The sequence below is a fragment of the Sebastes umbrosus genome, chromosome 12 (assembly GCF_015220745.1).
Source record: "Sebastes umbrosus isolate fSebUmb1 chromosome 12, fSebUmb1.pri, whole genome shotgun sequence".
Lineage (NCBI taxonomy): Eukaryota > Metazoa > Chordata > Actinopteri > Perciformes > Sebastidae > Sebastes > Sebastes umbrosus.
In genome coordinates this window covers 23,134,767-23,157,307 of record NC_051280.1, presented here as the reverse complement: position 1 = coordinate 23,157,307, position 22,541 = coordinate 23,134,767, and the positions used below count along the sequence as shown (strand labels likewise).

Genomic DNA, 22,541 nt, shown 5'->3' with positions numbered 1-22,541 from the left:
CCTTGAATTACTGAAGAAAACTTTGTTTTTCTCGCATTCCTCCACGGTGAACAAAGTCTTGGTGAATTAAAGTAAATGTTGCCTTTAACTACAGCAAAACTAACATCAAAACATCCGTTTACAAACTCTCACACAACTCGTGCAGTTTATCCAGACGTATATGCTCAGTACTTCCCAAACACATGCATCTTCGCTAAAACCTGACTATTTAAAACACTTCTGCATAAACAGTCTCACGCTTGCGCAGGCGCGCTTCATGTCTGTGCGAGTCCGAAATGTTTTAAATATTATATTAAATATAAAACAGTTTTTTGCTGTTGTTAAACCTGGACTCAAATTTATTTTAATTCATCAAGACTTTGCTCCATTTTTTACCTCCACCAAGGCCGAAGGAGGTTATGTTTCACTGGCGTTGGTTTGTTGGTTTGTTGTTTGGTTGTGGCACAATGAACAATCCATTAGATTTTGGGGGCAATCCGAGGGGAGGGGACGTACATCAAACCTGCCTTGGCGGAGGTCTGCGCTCTCCGAGTGCACTTCTAGTTTGATTATGCGTTCACCGTGGAGGCATGCGAGAAAAACAAAGTTTTCTTTAAGAATTCAGGTGAGTAATTGGCCATTATGCTACAAATGATAATTTCTGTGGGTGAAGTGTTCCTTCAAATGAATGAAACACTAGAAACAGCACTGAAATCATCTCATACATCAGCACCGGGTCATACATCTCTTTTATGGGAATTAACCTGCTGCACATATGTCTCTAAATTTAATTTATAGGCTTTATTTTAAGGTCAAGTGATTCACTTGAGGATCTAACACAAGTTTGATGTGCATTTGATGTCCAACATCTTCTTCATATCAACCAGAATGTGTGTCCATTCAGGTGACAGCCAGAAAAACACATGGCCCCAACCTGCTGCAGCTGTATGTATATGTGTGTCTATATTGAAGGGGCAGGGTGTGATGTTGTTGGGGGTCACTATGGCTGCTGGTATAAAAGCTGGATTGTCCTCTAGCAAATTGAATTTGACTAAAGGCTGGGATCTGATTCACTCTATAATAAGACTTAAAGTACGCATACTATTATGATTTCCAAAGCATGGAAATTTAAACAAAATATGATCATACCCCATGGGTACAAATAAAAGCTGTGACACTCTAAGAGTTTGATACACTGATCCATATGTGCCATCCGCAATACATGTTTATTCATTATGTGTTGTTCTTGTTATTCATACTTTTAAAACAAATCTACATGCTGCTAATTTACTGTGTCTGTGTTGCATGATGCAGGGAAAACTGAATGTAGACCTTTTGAACCTCTTGTTTTATATTGCACATTTGCATATAATGTTTTGATAACAGCCAATGTGAACATATCACCTTTTTAAAAATAAAGAAGAAAAGGACTATTGCTGTAAGCTGTTTGTTGGATGTGTTGGTGGGTCTGTGCAGAGAAATAAAATGAAACAGAAGAAGAGAGCACACCTCTGAGTTCTACCTGTTCTGCTGGTTTAAGATCTTTAAATCAAACATTTTCTCACTTGAACAGACAGGTGGCAGGAGAGCGACACTTTCAGTTCAAACTGGTTCGCATTTTGCTGTTTAGTTTTAGACCAGCAGGTGGCTCTACAACATAAAGAGTACCGTTTAAACTGAACTGGGGAAAAAAGTAGTGTGGTTGATCCTGCTCACAGCAAAAATCATTATGGAGGTCAAAACCCTTCTGAATCCGTGTAATCAGTAAAGTAAACAATGATAACAAGATGTATATTAAAAAACTTTATTCCCTTAGAGGATAATGCCATACAAAAATAAAGAAAACTTTATAAAATAATAATAATAATAATGTGACATACTGGAAGTGTGTAACTGAATGGAAATCACCACTTTAAGATTGTTTTCTGTACATACATTCTGGACATTGAGTCTGTTTCCATGACGCTGTGGAAAAGCTGATATCACTACCCAGCTGTCAGACTCAAATATGTGAGGTGCTCTTGAGAGAAAGATATTTATTACGTATAGCACATCGTTTCAATGTAGGTCAATTTGTTTCTGATATCTATTATAACAATTTTTCCTTTTTTTTAAATCTGGGATGAAATGTAAAAGAGAATTTGAGCTTTTGAATCTTGTTTCACTCAATCACTTAATTAATTTAAGAAATGCCTATTCAGCCGATTAGACTGTTGTCAGGCTCTAAAATAGGAGTCATCGGTCGCTTTAAGCACCATAGATGTGGGTCAGTAGGGGCCTAATTCACCCAATAGTAGGTTTTATCATCTATTCACATAATAAGTCACGGAAAGACGGAATAAAAGAAGACGACAGCGACCTCTAGTGACTGTAGTAATTATGACGGGAGCAGAAGAGGAAGTCAGGCGCTGTTGTACAGACAGCTGGTTCACAAGTGTTAAGTTTCACTTTCACTTTTGAAATGTAGTTATTTTAAGCCAAAACACAGTGTTTTTCCTTAAACTAAACCTAAAAGTGGTTTTGTTGCCTAAACCTAAAGAAGACTTTTTGTTTGTGATCAAAACATTTTATTCAGTTTTAGGTGTTGAACGTGTTGCTTTTTAAGTTTCACTTTCGCTTTTACAACATAGTAGGCCCCAACTGACCTGTGCTTATAGCGACTGATAACGCCTATTTAATGGCCTGATAAGTCTAATCGTTTGCCCTATTGCATCCAATGTAATGTCAGCTGTCCAGACCGGGTTTATGAGGCGTTGGATAAATGTGAAAATGAGCACCTTTAAAAAAAAAAAAATTAAAAAAAAATGTACGTAGCAGAAGTAACTGTCAACATGAAATCTGAATCTCGGCAATAAATAGATATTTATCTACAATATAGAGTTAATAAAAGCAGCTCTCATATGAAGCTATAATAAATAAATAATTTATCAGAAATAAATATATGTTACTTTTATACAGTAATACATGAAGATGCATGGCATCCATTTGGCTGAGTTCACCTGAACATAGAAACGATACAACGTAATGTCCCTGTTTTTATGTGGAAAAATAATGATATACTTTTGGGAGGAGTTTCACTGTGAGTAATAGTGAACATCGTAGCAGTCTTTTTTTTTTTAGTTAGAATATAAACACAGTGTCCGTCCTTTTTTATGTTTCTTGAGCTTCAGCCTTCAGGTCTTGCCCATATAAAATCAAAATGTTCACATATAGTCTCTTTTATGTGTATAAACTGGAGTACATTAGTTACCAGTTATTCAGTTGAAAACAATTCACTCTTTGAAGACGCAACAATAAATCCAGACTGTGATTCCCTGATGACTTCCCCCTCCGTCTCTGATTCTGACCTTTGACCTCAATCGTCCAGCTGCACCCAGACCTCTTCCTCCTCAACAGGAGATACACCACAGGATCCGTCACTTCCTTGCTCTCTGTGTGTGATACGGCGCCGCCGCCTGGCTCTTCCCTGCACCCGGGCCTTCCTCACCCTGAGCCTCCTCTCTGTCCAGGATGGGTGACACCCCTCCTCCCCGTCACCTTCTCCCTCATTCACGTCTTCAGCCCATACACATGCAGCTGGCGGCCGATAGCGACTGGATGGTCCTCCACGTGGTCTGGGCGTCCATGAAGGAAACCGGCTCGTACCGGTCGGGCCGGCAGCAGGGGTGGTTGCTGACCTTGCGGGCGGTGCGCCGGGGCAGCGAGCCGTTCTCCAGCAGCGCCTTCAGCGCCAGGTCGTAGTTTGTTCTCAAAGACTGGCAGGAGCCCACGCAGAACTTGAAGAGGACAATCTCATCCGAGTCGAACCCCAGGCCGAGGTCCCGGACCTTCATCTCTCTCTTCTCCACGCGGCAGTCCCTGCTGCTCTGCTTCGGCTGCCTGCTCCTACCTTTACCCCTTCTATCTGCTCTTCCTGTCTCTTCCTCTTCCTCCTTTTCTTTCTTCTTCCTCTTCTTCTTTTTCTTTGGCGTTCCATTGGGTGTAGGTTCTGAGGGGTCAGAGGAGCGTGGAGAGCGCCCCGCCCAGCGACTACTGGGATGGTCATCCATCTCTTCTGTTACAAAGGGGTCTAAAATGGAGAGGAAAGAGGAGTGGTAGAGAGACAGAGTAACAATGAAAATTAATACTTATTCGGGAAATTATGAGCAATAAAGTGCAAATTATCTACAATTTCACTTCTACCTTTTAACTTAAAGTAACTTCTCACCCTTTAAATCTCATGTAAATACATTTTGATGACAGAGATACATAGCAGATCCCCGGGCTCATGCCCTCTTTCTACTCTAATACCGTCTGGTGAAGCAGATGTGCTGTAAATTACACTTTCATAAGAGCCTCAGTACCATATAGAGCGTGCCAAGTGGAGTAAGGGTCGCTTTGGTCTTCCTGCTCCTCGTCCTCCACCACCTCTGGCAGCGTCACAGGAAGCTCTCGCTCCTCCTGGCCTGCCAGCAGGCCCACGGCGTGGCCCGAGTCTGATCCCGCACCAGCAGCAACGGCTTTCATATGAGCTCCTTCCACTAGAGGCAGCAGAGAAAGGAGCACCCACAGCAGCACCTATGGGAGACAGGAGTCACATGTTAGCTGACACAGGAAATCTGAAGGATTTGTTTAAGTGACTTTCTTGCATGAAAGAACAAGCTTGGTGAATAAACAAGCTGTAAACATGACATTATATCACATTATAAAGCTGAAAAAGGTTTTCATGATATGTCCCCTTTAAGTAGATTTTTGATGACGCATTGTTCTCAGCTATTTCTTGGAAGTTAAGAATTACAGTGGAGGTGGCTTTGAGCTCTCTTCTTTTTCTTACAAAGAAAAGATGATCACCACCAGAGGAACTGGCTGTTTGGTCTTTTGCTTTCATGGCGACCGTGTACTTAATAACAAAACTAGAAGTTGACAGAGTGCTTTACAGATATGAACAGATAAAGACAATTAGATACTTAGGCCTACAAGAGTACAAAAAACACACATCTCTTCCAACAAGCTAAATCAGTGCTTTGTGTTGAGCCCGTTCCATCAAACGTGATCTCACTTAATCTTCAGTAATACTGAAGTTAAATAACTCGGCTCTCTTTCCGCCCTGGATCAAGCTTCGTCCACTGGCTAAATATTTAGCAATGAAAGCTCCGCCGCTGACATGGTTTTATGGAAAACTCAGTCCTGAGCCTTGTGGAGATGGATTTCATTAACAATTTATACCTACACATAACTCATCCTCTGGTTTATAGTCGTCTGTACAGTGGGAATGAAAAATGATAAGGCTAGGTTATTTGCAGAGATGGTGATTTCATTATAAGGCAAGAAAGATGGAGATGGAGGAAGAGATGGAGAGAAGAAGAAGATGAGAGGAAGCAGAAGAAGAAGGGGAGGACATTTTTAGGGTGCTCTTTTGGCAACGATGCCGGTTTCTGACAAACCTTGGCCTTTGCTGATATGACAGAGGTAATCTCCTGTCTATCCTTCCTCCGAACCCTCCATCTGGTCCCACCTGGAGAGAGAGAGAAAGACAAGAATGTAAGAACAAGAACAAGGCTTCACTCTGTCAACTTCCCTCCTCCCAGAATTCCCCTTGAAAAGGTTAACATAAACTAAAGGAACAACATGCGGGCAATATGATGTCTACGCATTCACAATTGTCCAGATACTGTAAAAAAGAAACAGCCCCGCGGGCCCCTGAGCAAGCCGACATGTCACATAAATCACGTCCTCCATGCATGTCTGTTGCTGCTTCAGTAAAAAAACAGTGTTTGCTGTCAGCTAGCGTGGCCAGTGTCGGCTTGTCGGTTCATACATCCATGCAAACAGCCCCAGTCCGGCAACAAAAGGCGGCATCTGCGATATACACTTGTCAAAGGCATTCTTCAGGGTTATTCCTGTGGCAGAGGTACAAGCAGGGGGAACCAGGCATAGCGAGAGCACTTCGCGGAGGTCCCAGACAAGAAAACCACAGAGATTCAGGACAGGTGATAAGAAGTGTCACGGACGCAGATGTTTATATATAGTACGTGCAGTGGGGAGGATTGTGATGCTGGCTGCGGGGCAACCACACATCCCGTAACATGAGGTCATCAGGTTGTTTTGTGGCCCAGCTCAGCGGAGGTCAGAGCATCACGTACTTCAAAAACGGGTTTACATTTTCCTCACCTATCTACAGAAAAGTATTGCTACAGGAAAAGTCAGAGGATCACCAAAGTCACTAGGATATATCCTCTGGACACGATGGACATCTGTACAAAATTACATAACAATCCTTTCAATGGTTGTTGAGATATTTCAGTCGGGACTAAAGTGGCAGATCAACCAATAGACACTTCAGTTAAGTCCAGTGGTTTCCAACCTTTTTGGCTGGTGACCCCTTAAAATGATGAGGACCCGCTCCCTATGTAGATATGAAGGGTTTATTCTAAGCTAATGAAAATACAACGATTCTTAGATTCAGGTGATTATACACTTCTGAAAACATAGCTGTGAATATTATATTCCATTTCTGCCAATAGATCCCACGAACTGTTACACATTGTTCCTTTAAATCTGCTTTCCTCGTGACCCCTCATGTTTATCTTGTGACCCCTTGTGGGGATGCCGACCCCCAGGTTGGGAAACACTGGTTAAGTCTATAAAATGTCAGAAAAACGCATTGTAAATCTTAGTTTCCTTTGGCCTCTTAAAATGTATACATCATGTTTCGTTGTTTGTACGCTGTCTTGTCTGCCTCTTTTACTCCGTTTCACTTCTCTTTTTCCTGTAAAGTACTTCTGTATTGAAAAATGCGATACAAATAAAGTTTGTGTTCTCGCTCGTTAATCAACCCATCAATTCAGCACTGATGTCGGATCTGTTTAAATCTGACATGAACCATTCCTTTGAAACAGCTCTCTGCCCACAGATACCTCCCATCTTTGAAACCGCATCTGTCATCTCTGAGATGCTTTGTATAAGCATGGCGCTGAACTACAGCAACACTGTTCACCGATACTAGCGTATCCAAGCATGTGTTTGCAGATCTCTCCGATATGTAGTGTACCATGTTTATGTAACAGTCAAAAACAATCTCAGCGGTTCTGTCTGCGCAATGAGATGGAAGACTGACAAAAGGTTACAGATCACAGGTCACGATAAGACCTGTTGATGCGTTTATGCAATGTTCCAGCTGAAGCGATCCAGTCGAGGGAAAGCAAAGTTACAGACGCTGAAGGGTGGGAGAGGGAGCAAGAGGACGAGGGGAGAAGAAGTGAGCATAAATCAGCCACACAGACAGAGTGCACGCCACCGCTGCAACTTAAAACCAAACTGTGCCGACTCCTTGGCCCTCAATATCCCTCCGTCTCGGAGCTGATTTAAAACCAGTGCGAGGCGGGACAGAGGAACACAGATCCTCGCTGGGTCTCAGGGGAGGTGCCTTTCTGAGTCCCTAATGCCACAGCTGGGAGTGTTTAGCCCCTTTTAGATCAGCGAGCTGGGAGTCCACGCGGGCCTGTCTGCTGGTTCATTTCACTCTGGCACTCTGGAGCTGTTTACAGCCCGACGCCTCCAGCCTTTTCTGGGATGAGGAGGGTGGGGGAGTAGAGGGCTGGAGAGAGGGAGCGGGACACTGGTCCTGAAGAGCTGCACACTGACAAGAGCCCACTGACGGTGTGTGTGTGTGCACAGTTTCAGATCCAACGGCGTGCATGCGCGTGTTTTGTACGCGTGTGTTTAGAAAGCCGAGCATGTGTTCCTTCCTTGTTTGGCTGATTAAAGCCTTCGGTTTGTCCATCAGGCTGGATGTCTGCAGCGGGGAGAGTTCTTGTCACCTTCCATTTACGTTGTTGGTCCTCTGTGCCCCAGTTGTTGTTCACAGTTAGTTAAGTGGGAAAGCCCTCCTGAAGCAAGTACAACCCATAAAGCCAGAGCCTGCTACTATTTCCAGAGCTTATTCTGTTTAAGTGCTTGGAGAGGATGTGGATTTTGTTTGGGGGATATTTACGAGGTAAAAGAAGCTTTAAAACGGAGGTTGCCAGCAAAAAAGTAACATCAGTTCACTGAATATCAAGAAAACACCGAGCAGCACTAAAGCAGAGAATTGCCAGAATTTGAGCCTTCATTTTATAACCATGATATCAACCTTATGCCGTAAATATGTATTTGGTCTAAATTGAGTTAAGACTAGAATCAGCTTTTCTGACATCTGTTCAACCATATTACAGTATATTAGGGCTGTGTATTGGCAAGAATCTGGCAATACGATACGTATCATGATTCAGGGTTTACGATTCAATATATTGTGATTTATTGCGATACTGTAAGCAAGGCGATATATTGCAATTTTTTTTCGAATCAAATTTTTAGTATAAAGAGCGCACCGGCATATGCATAAATCCAGAGTAAAAAAAAAAAGTTTACTTTTTTATGCAATCAGAACGGTGGGATCTGCAATTGCATTTATCACAGTCACTGTAGCGTCCAACATCATAGCACTACTTTGAGACGACACATACACTGAGAGGCTGCATCTCTATGCAAATGACATTAAGTATTGACCGAGTTAATCTTTGCATGTAAACTATTAATCAAAAATTGATAGTGTTTTTGACAATTGATACAGTCACTAAATATAACATATTTTACCCTACAGTTTACAGTATTTTTCAGCAGAGTAGCAGTAGCCTAACTGCTGTCTCTGCAGCCTCTGACTCCAGTGATATTCCCATGATTTGATGTGGTTAAGCTACCTTTAAATCACATATTTAATTGTATTTCATTTAAAGGTACAGTGTAGGATATAGTGGCATTTAGCGGTGTGGTGGCAGATTGCAACCAACTGAGCACCCCTCCGCTCACTCCTCCCTTTCCAAGACTGTGGTAAGGCGAGCCACCGAGTGCAAAACTATGGTAACGCTGTTCACCTCGCTCAGAGGCCATCCTTATAAAACTACTTCAGGAGCAACGGAAGTCAGATGGCGGCAGGTGGTACCACGGTTTAGCACTCTGCGACTCACTTTATCGCAGTTTCACAAGCGTGTCAGAGAACTACGGTGGCCTTCAGGTAACATTAGAATGTGTAATGCTCTCTCTAGAGCCAGTGTTTGGTTTGTCCGTTCTGGGCTACAGTAGAAACATGGCGGAGCAACATGACAGACTCCATGAAGAGGATCCACTCCCTATGTAGATATGAAGGGCTCATTCTAAGCTAATGAAAACATAATGATTCTTAGCTTCAGGTGATTATACACTTATGAAAACACAGTGACATCATATTCCATTTCGGATAATAGATCCCCTGAAATATTACACACTGTTCCTTTAATATGAATTTATTAAACTAGCTCATTTTCCTTGTGCCCTTTAGATTGTCCAAACAGATCTAGAAGTTTTATGTAAAGTCTGTCACAATGATTAATAATCAGCCTTAAAGCTCTTACAACTTATATACTGTATCTGTTACACATTTGGCTAAAAGCATTCAAACTTCAAACCCTTTTTCTCAACATCACCGCTCTCTGCCTTTGTAAGACTATAAATAATGCATTAATTCCATGTATATTACTTTCAAATATGTAATTCAGACTTTTATTAATACTGCTGTTTTCAATAGAGACACATCTTTGCTAAGAAAAGAGGCACGTCGGCACAACAAACGTGGTTGTGATTAGTGATCTCGGTGCCTACTGTATATTATTACGTCCTCAGACTGGAGCGTTTGCCCACAGAGCCTCCATAAACCTCTCACCTTGTGAAGAGAAAAAAAAGAAAGAAAGCTCCGAGCTCTCCGGTGTTTTCGCCTCCCTCTAAAAGCCAAACTTCTCTGATAATGACCTCCTATTAGAGACGCTCTCTGTTCTCCGCTGTGCGCGCGTGCACGTGTGCATGTGTGCGCGAAATGATCTGACCTCCAGCTTTAACCTGTCACTGCGGCGGCGCCTGATTGCAGGAGCGAGGAGAAAAACAAGAGTACAGTAAATCACCTCTGGCTCAATAAAAGACACCTGCAGTGTAAGAGGAGATGCAGGAGAGAGAGAGAGGCAGAACACCAGGAGAGCCGTCTGATCACTACCAGACACAGAGAAACCTGCGGAGGTCCCACAGAACGTGATGATATCTGCTGAACTTACATGTGCCCCACAGCTCTGCATATATGCATCCAGAGCAGTGGGGAAAACTTGTTTTGTAGCTTTAATCTTGCTTGCATAGAGCTATATCTACAGTGTTTGATATCTTTTCAGAAATATGTCATACAACAGGCTTCAGGGTTTAACACCAAGTCCTTAAATTCAGACTTGTTGAATGTTTTTTAATCCTTATCTGAGTGACGAAACGTCCTCTGGGACAAATTTTTTGGACTAGAAATAAGCTTTTTAAGGCATTAATATGATGTCAAGGAGTCGTGTTTTCCTTCTCTCTACTCTCACCCCCATCATGTTTCATTTAAAGCTTCATACACATCTTTTTCTAAATGTGCTCTCTTCCCCTTTCCGACTAAAACAATTTCACTCTTCAGCGGTTAACGACAGCATGCCTTAAGTATGCGAGGCAGCCACAAAGTCAAAGGAGGAGAAGCCAGAGGAGGAGCGATAGAAAGATAATAATAAAAAAAACATGATAAGGAGAATTAAAAATAGAGAATGGCTTATTGTCCAGGGGGAAAGAAAAAAACTGTGAAAAAGATAATTGAACCTGTGAATGGGAGAAGTCTAAAAGCAGAGATAAGGTGAACAAAGGGAAGCGAGGGAATTGCAGAAAGAGAGCGCAGACTGAAGCCCGGTCAGCCTGTAATCCCATAATCCCTGGCAGGCAGGCAGGATGTAATTGCTCGTTAGTGCCAGTTTCCACTTTGAGGCCTGTCACTGCTGGAAAACCACAGAGCGCCGGCGAAATGAGAAACAGATAGCGGGTCCCATGCCTCGGTTCAGATAGGTGGGGTTAGGCCCCCCCACCCAAACACCCCCAAACACACACATGTGTATGCTTTTTCTGTCTGTCTGCTTTCTTTTTCTTATAATCCTCTCTCACAAAAACACACACCCCACCTTTGTCACTTTCTCTCACAGTTTCAGCACACACACTTTCACACACACTTTCACACACACACACACAGGGGGGCCGGGATAATCAGAGGTGTGGACACCACACAGCCTGGAGGAGGATGGCGAGGAGAGGAGAGGAGTGAATCTGTATGACCTCACTCCTCTCTGTGTTTCTCCCACCAGGAGGTTTTATTAACCAACCTGACAACATCTGAGCCTGTAGGTGTCGGAGATTATTTCAGGCCAGTAAAGAGAGAGAGAAACACGCAGGGAGGGAAACTGTGGTGGGCTGAGAGGAGTAACCTGTCAGGAGCAGGGTGGTTTGACTCCAACTATCAATCAGTCTGCCGGTTGATCCACCACTTTGGTCCAGACTGAAATAACTCAGCGACTATTGGGACGGATTGCCTTCAAATTTTGTACAGATGTTCGTGGTCCCCAGAGGCTCAATCCTACTGACCTGTGTGATCCCCCTGACTCTTCATCCATCACCACCATCAGGTCAACATTTCAATCCATCCAATGGTTTATAATCACACACCTGCAAAATGACATTCCTGTCAGCCTCAGTTGTACTTTGTGTTTAGTACATGTTAACATGCTAAACTTTTGCTGTGTGTCAATTTGAGTACTTCTGTACTTACACTTTTGGGTGCATTAAGTGCGTTCACATTGAGAAGTATGGCAAAATGCAGTGCACTCTAAGTACCCGGATGTTGTCCTCAAAACGGTCAAAACGTGTACACTTCTTACACTCAATAGTCGCCATCTTTGCTACGTAGCGGAAGGGGAAGGGCTACCAACCTCTATCAAACTTGTGAAAATGGTGGGGGAGGAAGCTGCAGCGGTTGCGATTGCAGCGGTTGCGATTGCAGCGGTTGCGATTGCAGCGGCGAAAACCGAGCTATAGAAATTGAAGTTATACATGTGGGTTTTTTTTCACTAAGTTTATACATGTGGGTTTTTGTTCATTAAGTACCACTATAGTCAGATTGAAGCCATTATTGGGTTGATTTATCCGTCTGAATTGAATTATTGCCGATACGGCGAGATGTCCGTGGCTGATTACCACCAGATGATCGAACAAGCTTCCAGCCGCGTGCAATTTGAGACGACACTACCCTGTTGAAATTCACGCACTACGCAACTAAGCACATAGGCCTACTGCTAAACATCAGCATGTAAGCATGCTAAAGTTGAGTGAGACTAATCTCTTTAAACTACGTCACCACACTTCCGGCAAACTTTTTCAGTGCGTTTACTGTTGCCGCGGTTGGGTTTACATTGTAGTTAATGGAACGCCCGGTGTGTTTCATACATGAAGGGTGCCTTGTGATTCATGAGATCATGAGATGAGAGAAGGAGAGTGAATACTACATGACTCCGAATGATTAACATTTTCGCCATATAAACTTTAGGACGTGATAATATGTCAATGATGTGCTTACAGCTTGTTGCCCCCAGTTAGCCAAAAATAATAAATAAATAATGCAGCTTTAAGAAACATCTTCAGTGTTCTGGTGATTATCTTGCTGATTACCGGCTCATGCAGGAATAACTAGCCACAGATTATATGGAGAACAATACGTCTTTGAAGCCTCTTTGCCTGTAGGGTTAAACAGCCCGACCTGGACCTCATTAAAAGTACCTATTAGAGGCAAACTTATTGGTTGCCGAATGATAAACGTGAGTGATCAGTGATTTACTCCGCTGCTGACCCTGCAGCCTTCCTTCCAGAGAAACGTGTCTAATGGTTCTTCAGAAGGATAAATGAAGAGCTTTTAGTGGAGAACAATGTGTTTGAAGTGTAACCGTTCTGGATTAACACTCTCACGCGTGCAGGTTCGAGTTGCCAAAAGGTGTGGTGGAGAGTAACTGCGGGTCATCAAAGCGCCGGGATCAGCGGGTCACAACAAGCTCGATAAAATGCGAGTTTCCGCGGGGCATTAAAGTGCCGTCTGTGACCAGCACGTTAACCTCGAGCTGCAGCCCTGATGGCTTCATTATTACGGCAGACAGAGAGAGAGAGAGAGAGAGAGAGAGAGAGAGAGCTGCTGTCATCGTCTCAGCCACCAAAGCCACCTGGCTCCACTATGGAAACATGTTCTCACTGTGAAGCTGCTGGAGACAAACCCCAGAGAGGTCACGGCAGAGGAAATTGACCGATATATAACGGGGATATCCAAGTATTTGACAACTAAATGGAGTTGTGAGTCCTGAAATTATCTTGATTTAGCTGCTCAGATATCTCAGACACGCCCCTGATGTTTCCCGCTGACTGATTCCAGATAAGCAAACGTTTCCTTTTATGTTTCTATTCTTCTACATGCCTTACTAATCACACACTGCTTTAGTAAATTTGCCAAATAATAGCTGTTGCACTCTCGTCAGTAGGTGTCAACTCCTGCCAGGAGCTCTGGCTTCCCTTGAATCACCACACGACTGTTTCCATCAATCTGTCAATAACATTTCATTTGAAGAAAAGTAAAACGGAACTTCTGATTGGATTGTTTTGTGACATCATCTTTGCATGTAAAGACGGATGTGTGGTGGTATAAGGAATGAAATAAACAAAGTGGATTATCTGACATCATCTATTGATTTGTGAGGGGGAAAAGAAGTGGATATGTAGCGTGTTACAGCATGTAGGGAAAGCATAAATTCTTTTTTTATCAATGGCATTCTGATCCCAATTCTTGGCAATTAAATTGCTGAATATAAAGTTATTATTAGCAACAGGAATAAAGGCCAAACTATGCACAACCAAAAAAAAATGCATCAGCTTTTAAAACTGAAAAGCAAGGACGATTCCAGTAGGAAGTGTAATGAGCCTGCTCTAGATTTTCCACATCAGCTGTAACTTCCACGATGTACAACGACCTCTACGAGATTAACCGTACAGGGTCACTGGAAAGTTTGGCAAATGTGCAGTTAGCACTTATTAGCCACATTAAAACCCACAATGCAACTGACTTATAAGCATCATGTGACCCAATCAGGTAAATTAGACGGGACACCATCATCCACCGTTTTCCCATGAGTGTTGCGATGAAGACATCCTCCTGATGCGATGCATCTGTGTCCTCACCGTCTCGCTCTTCCTCACTTTGTTCTTCTTTGTTCCTCCAGTGTCCCTGACCCTAATAACCCAAATTCCTGCCTGATTAAGTTGGTTTTAAAAGGGAGCCACACAGAGAGCGCTTGGGTGAGCCTCACCTTAAATGGGAACACATTTTAGTTGCCGTGTTGGAGCGGTGATCAGAGGGTAGGATTTCACTTTCCGGTGTTTGTGAGGATGACGACGGCGCTTAAAAGGCCGCAAAGACGACAGAGGGAAAGAATGGAGAAGGATGAGGATAGGAAACACGCATTCAACGCAGACAAATTTTCTATAAAAACACACTTTGTAAAACTGATATACCAATTACAAAGCGGCTTTGCACATGCACACAGAACCCCTCACCTTTCATACAAAACCACAGTCACCCGCTGAAATCCCCTCTCCCACCCTCGCGACCTTTTCCTGCTCCCATCTCGTGTTGTTATTTCTCCAAATTAAGCCCACACTGAGCCCAGGAGTAGCACTCAGAAACGTGGCCATCTGTGACACACACACACACACACACACACACACACACACACACATTGGTCATTATTAGTGTGTCTTGTGGGTGAACCAGCGCTCTCCAAAGTGTTTCCGTGTCGCCCGCTCTTGCCCCAGACGGACTGGGTTTAATGACCTGGCCTGATGGTTCAAAGCAGCCATCAGACGCTATGATTAATGAATCTGACCTGCTAATTTCAGAAGAATACAGCTTATTGTATCAAAAAAAAAAGAAAGAAAGAAAGAAAGCGCTCTCACCGACACAAACACCGCGCTGGGCTAGTTAACATTCTTCTGCATTTTCGAGAAAAAGTTGTTTTAAGGAGGGCGATTTTCTGATAAGGACAGGAGTCCGCCTTACGTTTCATCAGCGGCTCCGAAAGTATTAACTGCTGCTTTGTTCTAAATCATTTGAGCTGTTTGAACTTGAAGAAGCCAAAATGCTCAACAACAACAGAAACAATTCGAGATCAGAGACAGAAACAATTCCCTCGGCGTACTTACACGAGATTGTCCACTACGCTACGAAAAGCGAGGACCTAGAAAACATAAGTAGCATGGGAAGCATTTGTCTGAAGGAATACATCTAACAAATTGAAATTCCTTTTTGTCAGATCATGCCTCCTTCAATTTGCCCTGAAGGAATCACTGTGGTTGGCTGCGTACTCTAAGCACTTCCAGATTGAAGCTGCCCTGTGGCACTTCAGGTTGCATAATCAATCTCTCTCACTGCACTCTCTCCATTAGCGGTGCCGGGACAAAACAACCAGAGTAACGTTACACACCGAGGCCGGGACACAGCTGAGGCCACACGTCCATCTTTTAATGACAGATTTCCACTAGTCTGAGAGGACTGCACCTTCCTTTAAATGCTGAATATGTCACTGCTTCTATGGAAGGAGAAAGGTGCTTGAATCTGTCACTGTGTTTGATGATGTGTGTGTATAATTTTGTACCTATAAGCTACCTGTACCTTTCACCTTTTGCATTGAACTCCCTTCCAACTTTCTATTTGTGTCAAGACTTTTGGGGACCCTCGGGTCTTTATTGTTCTCTAGTGGGTGCTTTTTACAGACCAATTAAAGTTATACTACAAGACTCAGGACTTAATCTGATTTTTATTATGTCTCGTAACAATCTATATATGAATGACAATGACTCACCCTGAATGTAGCCTACAACACAAACAATGCATTATCAGATTTAGAAATCAAGCATTATAGTAAATTTGGTTAAAGGAATCCGTCAATCAGCAGGGAAAAAAACAACGCGGTAAAACTTGATAAACAAGTGTAACTATAGTGTAATGTTTGCAGATAGTTGACAACACATTACTTATTGCTCTTACAATCTCATATTACACATACTGGATGAACAAGACTAGCTGAACCTACACTGCACATGCACTCTTCCTTTTTTTACAGAGTGACGTAGAACAAAACAACTGGATGCCTTTGGTCTTGTCGAGTAAACAATATTACAAACACATCATTAAAGTTTCAGTGAAGAAGTCAAAGCATAGCTAGCTGAATGCTGAGGGAATTAAGTTAATTAACTATTAATTTTAATTATTTAACTAACTTACAATAATCCATTAATGTCTTTCTAACTACACGTTTGTGTTGTGGGTGTTGAAAAGTATATGTTTTGGGTGAATATTGAATATTCATCCTTAGTTGTTCAACATTTAAGAGAAACAGTGGAGTGGGGAGTGAACGTTAAGGAGGTCTCTTTTTTTTTGTCAATATAGCTAAACATGTTTTTTTTTAATTTGGTTATAAGGTGTCCATAAAACAGAAAGGCTATTTATGCATGACGTTAGGGCTTGCCGATATGGCCAAAATCTTCTCGCCCAATATCTCGATAACGATATACAGTATATCATGATATAGCATGCTTTCAAAAATGAACAAAACACTTTCGGGTGAAAATTATAGAGAAAAAATAAATAAATATTTCCAGTTATACACTGACTATGTTTACATGCACGCACACAAATACAGAGTAATTAGATTAAGACATGTTGTTTGATTTAACTACACTGAGGTATTCCCGTAAGCAGAATTCTTGGTGTAGGAAAGCAGGAGTTGAACAATAAATCTGAATGATTGAATGAATGAATGAATGAATGAATGAATGAATGAAGGAATGAATGAATGAATGAATGAATGAATGAATGAATGAAATCCTGCACACTGCTGTTGGAAAACAATACTCAAAATTCATTTTAACCAACATTTGTGTTCCAAGTGAACCTTCGCCAATTATTCTCCACCATTATTCTGTCCTGAGCTGTACAGTATGCACTGTTGTATTCTGGGTAGCGGAGTTTAAAGGTTGGAGAAGCTTGTGACTGGAAGGTTGCCAGTTGGAGTCCAGTTTGTAAATGGTAATGTGGTATAGTGGTAATGTAAAGTGTGATGTAAAAAACAAAGCCGCAATCTTCAAATGATTTTCCCTCAAATGTCACATTTTCTGAGAAATGTGCTTGTTATTATCACTTTAGACGATGTAATTGCGTATAGCGATATATGATTCTATCACGATATGATAAATTATCATATTGAATTATCGCCCAGCCCTACGTGAAGTTGCTGTGTTCTTTACTGTATTAATACCAAACTAAAGCAAACAGAGCCTCAGTGCCATTTTAATTATTTAACACCAAGTCCTGTCCAGCAACACAAGACTGAGAAATGAAAAATCTTGAAAACGACGCCTTCTCAAATCAAGAAATCTAAGCATTATAGTGAATTTGGCTAAAGGTAGACAAGGTCAGCAGAAAGAGACAGTATTATTTGGTTCTAACCATTGTTCTTTATCGTTTGCTTTTTTCCAATTCGTTCCCCTTGGTGAGGTACATGTCATGTTTTTCTTGGAAAATTTGATGAGAAAGATGCAATCTTCCAGCGTTGAGGGGTTTAATCCTCAATATGGCTCAGAGTCTTCAAGTATATACATGAAAGTAATATTTGAAAGCTTAGTGAGTAATGAAGACCAGCCTGTTTACAGCCACAATGGCTCTAAACACATTTAATAGGATGTTTCTATATAAATGAGCGGCTATAACGATGACTTATTTTGTCATTTTAATTACGAGCATTCTCTGTGAGTCTGACTAGCGACACAGAACAGCACAAGAGCAAGAAAGAGTTAAACCCATAACACCAAGAAACGGCACGCTAGCTCTCGTAAAGCCACATGCCAGTTAAAACAAACCAGACCACACATCAGGAGGCTGCTGGTAAAGAGAACACGCCGGCCTGCTGTACCTGACCCTCGGCGGGGCCGCTGACCCTGTGACCTTTGACCGCAGGAAGTGAAAGCTGTGGCAGCGTGACGGGGGCGTGCGAGATGCCTGAAGCCAAGGCGACTCTCTCATGTTCCGCCTGAGAACAAACTGGCGATTTTCGAACGACATGAGTAAAGAAAAACAAGGTTGTTTCACGACATGATTTCACACATTTTACAGGATGCCTGCCGGGGATGTGTGACATGTCTCAGGTGATGCCAAAGCTCTCTCACACACACACACAGACACAGATTCACCAAGTCCAACAGCTTTGAGATGCGAAGAAGAGACGAGAAGTAAAACATAAAAAGCAGGATTCAGCTGTGAACATCAGAGGCCTGCCGTAGTCCGACTGACTGAGCCTCGTCTGCGTGCATGAGTGACATTGTATGTACATGACTCAGTGAGTCAGAGGGCCATTGAGTCAGAGAGTAAGTATGAAAGTTCACTGACGCATCGTGCCGTTTCTTTTACATCTCTGAGAGGACAAATTGCACATTTTGGGACGGAAAGTACCGCAAACTGGAGCTGTGAGCGTGCTTAAGATAAAAATCCATCCAGAGTTCAGAGTGAGTTCATGTTCACGAAGCTGAAGCAGCAGCAACAGCTTCATTCGAAACTGAAAAGAAAAGTGCTCGACGTCCAGTACGTCAAAACACCTGAAGCTTAAAAGACTTGATCTGCCCGCCCCTGATCCCCTCACAGAGCTGTGTGTGTGGTGCGTGTTCACGTATTACTGGTGTTGTGGGGACCTACATCTGTTTACACAATCACATTGTGGGGACTCGCCTTCCTTTTGGGGACAAAATGCACGTCCCCAAAAGGTAAATCATTACATTTTAGGGTGAACACTCGATTTAGGGTTAGGGTAAGGTTAATAGTGGTTAAGGTTAGGGTAAGTCTCCAGGAAATGAATGCAAGTCAACGTAATGTCCTCTAAAGTGATGGAAACATGAGTGTGTGTGTATGTGTGTATCCAGCACTTTGATATTTAGATTTGCAGCCCACCACAGAGGAGAGTCACACTGGAAGACTTCCTGACTGCCACTGTTTCCTCCTCACGCACGCACACACACACACGCACACGCACACGCACACACCATCACAGTCACTTTGATTTATATTTTTCCACTATTTGGAGTCCCCTCCTCCTGGCACCTTGTAAACACTTCAGACTGTAAATGAGAAAAACTTCACTTCATAAACCACAGAGAGCAAACACCTCCACCACCATCCTCCTCCTCCCAGACATGCATTTCACAAACACTCCCAATAAACAACTGAATTAAGTCCAACACTGAATCCGGGTCACAGTGACCCCTAAAGAGTCAGAAGAGCCTTTAAAACAGGAGGGCAGGTGCGTGCAGGGAGGTTAGGAGCTCATCAAAAAAAAAAAAAAAAAAAAGCAGCTGATGTGAAAAGAAATGAAACATCAAACAGCCACGTGAGTGTTGTCACAGCAAACATAAAGACAAGAGGTCTGCTTTCACAGCAACATGTACAGAGAGTCTGAATGGCTTCTTACCAGCAGCAGCTGTCCTGTGCGCATTCTGCTCCAAGTGCGCACCGGAGAGGACAGGAGAGACGCTTCTTCTTCTTCTTCTTCCTCTTCTTCTTCCACGCTGGGCGCAGCTCATGTTTTCTGCTATCCATACGCTGCGATGCGTCATGTTTTACACCTCACTGTCACGGCTTGTAAGTGTTCAGAGCAGGATGTGTCCACTGAGGCTGAAGCAGACATGAAGAATCCATCTAAAGCGGTTCTGCTTCAACGTGACGAAGAGGCGCCTCCTCCTCCTCGGGTTTTCTTTTTACGCAGGCCAAAATCCAAAATGTTCTCTGGCCGGTGTCCTGTCTCTGGCTTCTTTGTAGTCTCAGCACCCTGGATGGACAAGAGCAGAGATACAGACTGTTAACCTGCAAAGCTAAAGTCACATTATCCCCAACCCCTCCAAAAAAATCACAATATCCCCCCCCAAAAAAAATCACATTATCCTCCCCAAAAAAAATCACATTATCCCCCCCAAAAAAATCACAATATCCCCCAAAAAAAATCACATTATCCCCCCCAAAAAATTACATTATCCTCCAAAAATATCACATTATGCACCCCAAAAAAAATCAAGTTTTATAATGGCTCTTAAAGTTTATTTCTAACAAATGTTCAACAAATTTCCTGAGGCAAGTGTTTTATAAAAATCAGATGCCTCTGTGTGAAAATGAATCATGGCTCATTTTCTTCATCTGTCACTATGAATGAATGAAAGACTGTATTTCGAACATAAAATAAATAAAAACAGATACAAAATAATAATAAAAAACAAGAGTAATAGTGTCCTGAAAAGGAGTATAGGTAGAAGTAAAACTTATATTTCCCTATATCCCCTTTCTCACTTCTCTAATAACTCATAATATATCATAGAATGATAATATAATATAATATATATAAACTATCCCAGATTTATTTACATCCCAAATTAAATGAACAGCATCCCCAAGTTTACTTATCTTGTTCCCAGAAAAATCCTGAAACATGTCCAAACTCTACTGGATATAAGAGAAGTTATAACAAAAACAAAGTCACATTATCCTCCCCCCAAAAAATCTAGTTTTACAATGACTCTTAAAGTTTATTTCTAACAAATGTTCAACACATTTCCTGAAGCAAGTGTTTTATAAAAATCAGATGCCTCTGTGTGAAATGAACACTACTTATCTTGTATCCAGAAAACAATCCTGAAACATGTCCAAACTCTACTGGAAATAAGAGAAGTTATCTAAAGAAAGAAATGAGTATTTTAAGAAAGAATACGAGACCAAATGACTTGTTAAGATGGACGGAAAATAAACTTTACAGCAGACTGCAGCGTGCAGAGCGAAGCCTATATAAAATCTAATGAGGCAGAAGTTTGTTTGTGGTGACACCAACTCTCCAACACAAGTCAAAAATATTCCTCCTCAATATGCTCCTCTGGCTGACGCACATCCAACCATCGTTTAATGAAATGAAGCCAGTTTTTCAGGCATGACTTCCCCTCTCCTTACCTCCAGCAACCTGTTCAGTCTTGTCTCCAAACAGCTCGTATGGTTAATGAGTAAATATCACCGCGGGAAATATCTCACAACACAACTCTGCGCCACTTTAAAGGAGTGAAATCAAGGTCGATAGAGGAGCAAAAACGTCAAGAGGAGAGACTCTCTCAACCTCATTTAGTCTCGTTTCCTTCTTCTTTTACGCGTCAGCTGCTCTTAACATTTGAAAGTGGTGCTCACACTGGAAAAACAAACGCAAAATCTAGTTCTTAAACATAAAAAGTCCATGCGTCACGACGCCTTTACGCAGCAACACTCCGCGTCTCCAAGCTTCTGTTTCTCCTCTCTTTTTTTTTAAAACTCTCTTACTTTTGGACTCAGGTATCCAGTTATGAGAGACTGCGCCGCTCCGGTGTCTTCTCAGGAGTCTACTGTCTTCTCAGGAGTCTACTTACTACTAAACAATGTCTCCAATGCCTCGCAGGACTGGAGGCGATGCGTAAAAAGCGCTCCGCCTGTCAGAGACTCTGTGAAACCGGAGCGCTGGAGGTGGAGGTGGAGGTGGATGTGGCCGCCGCGCTGCACAAAGTGCTGTGATTTTTCTTCCCCATCCACACATAGCTCAGATGTCTTTTTGTTCCTGCGCTGAGAGGAGGAGGGAGGGAGGGAGGGGAGTGATTGTCACACAGCAGGACAGGACGGTCATGTCATGGAGCGGTTCTGGAGGGGGAAAAAAATAGTTCCAGTGGAAGAATGACAGAGTGACATCTGTCCTTCAGTGTTTCCCCATATTCCACTTGTAAGCGCGCGCACACACGCACACACACACACACACACATAGACAGTGCAAGCATGGATATGCACACATATACACATGCATGGGTGGATTGTATGACAATGGGCCCCTGGGCACAGACATCTAACCCCCCTTCTACATAGGAGCAAGACATTCAGGCTGAAAGAGACACAAATGACTACAAATTACTACAAAAGACTCAGGCGTGTCTCTTTGTTGCCAATTTGTATCTCTTTGCGGTTGTTTTGTGTCTTTTTGTAGTTGCTTGTATCTCTTCATGATCATTCGGTTTGTGGTTTCGCATCTCTTTGAAGTTGTTTTGCGTCTCTTTGTGGTTGTTTGTATCTCTCTGTGATCCCTAAGTCTGTCGTTTTGCATCTCCTTGTGATCCTTAAGTCTGTCGTTTTGCATCTCCTTGTGATCCTTAAGTCTGTCGTTTTGCACCTCTTTGTGATTGTTTTGCGTCTCTTTGTGGTTGTTTGTATCTCTTTGTGATCCTTAAGTTTGTCGTTTTGCATCTCTTTGCGGTTGTTTTGCATCTCTTTGCGGTTGTTTTGCGTCTCTTTGCGGTTGTTTTGCATCTCTTTGCGGTTGTTTTGCGTCTCTTTGTGGTTGTTTTGTGTCTCTTTGTAGTTGTATCTCTTTGTGGTTGTTTAGTCTGTCATTTTGCATCTTGTTGCAGTTGTTTTGTGTCTCTTTCTAGTTGTTTGTATCTCTTTGTGATTGTTAACTCTTGTTTTGCATCTATTTGTGGTTGTTTTGCATCTCTTTGTGGTTGTTTTGTGTCTCTTTGTAGTTGTATCTCTTTGTGATTGTTTAGTCTGTTGT

At 42.4% G+C, this 22,541-nt stretch overlaps 2 protein-coding genes across 2 annotated transcripts in view; one reads left to right on the top strand and one right to left on the bottom strand.

The window, feature by feature from the left end:
- ptger4c (prostaglandin E receptor 4 (subtype EP4) c) overlaps window positions 1-234 on the top strand; it is a 3,223-nt gene extending 2,989 nt beyond the window's left edge. Inside the window, exon 2 of the mRNA XM_037786456.1 lies at window positions 1-234. This exon is cut by the window's left edge and continues 836 nt beyond it. The gene's annotated coding sequence lies outside the window, so the exon portion shown is untranslated.
- Window positions 235-3,009: 2,775 nt separating this feature from the next.
- On the bottom strand, window positions 3,010-21,695 carry LOC119497976 (glial cell line-derived neurotrophic factor). The gene is made up of 5 exons (XM_037786447.1): window positions 21,287-21,695; window positions 19,410-19,766; window positions 5,403-5,473; window positions 4,323-4,536; window positions 3,010-4,048 (listed from the first exon to the last, which is right to left on the bottom strand). Exons 2-5 carry the CDS (start codon window positions 19,552-19,554, stop codon window positions 3,537-3,539), a joined length of 942 nt encoding a protein of 313 aa, XP_037642375.1. The 5' UTR covers window positions 19,555-19,766; window positions 21,287-21,695; the 3' UTR covers window positions 3,010-3,536.
- Between the last annotated feature and the right edge of the window lie 846 nt (window positions 21,696-22,541).

Bases quoted from the DNA above. Each gene is read 5' to 3' on its own strand.
- LOC119497976 (XM_037786447.1), bottom strand. From the start codon at position 19,554: ATGACGCATCGCAGCGTATGGATAGCAGAAAACATGAGCTGCGCCCAG. The intron at 5,474-19,409 runs GTAAGAAGCCAT...CTCTCTCTCCAG, and splicing joins GCACAGGACAGCTGCTGCTG to GTGGGACCAGATGGAGGGTT. The intron at 4,049-4,322 runs GTACTGAGGCTC...TCTCCATTTTAG, and splicing joins CACTTGGCACGCTCTATATG to ACCCCTTTGTAACAGAAGAG.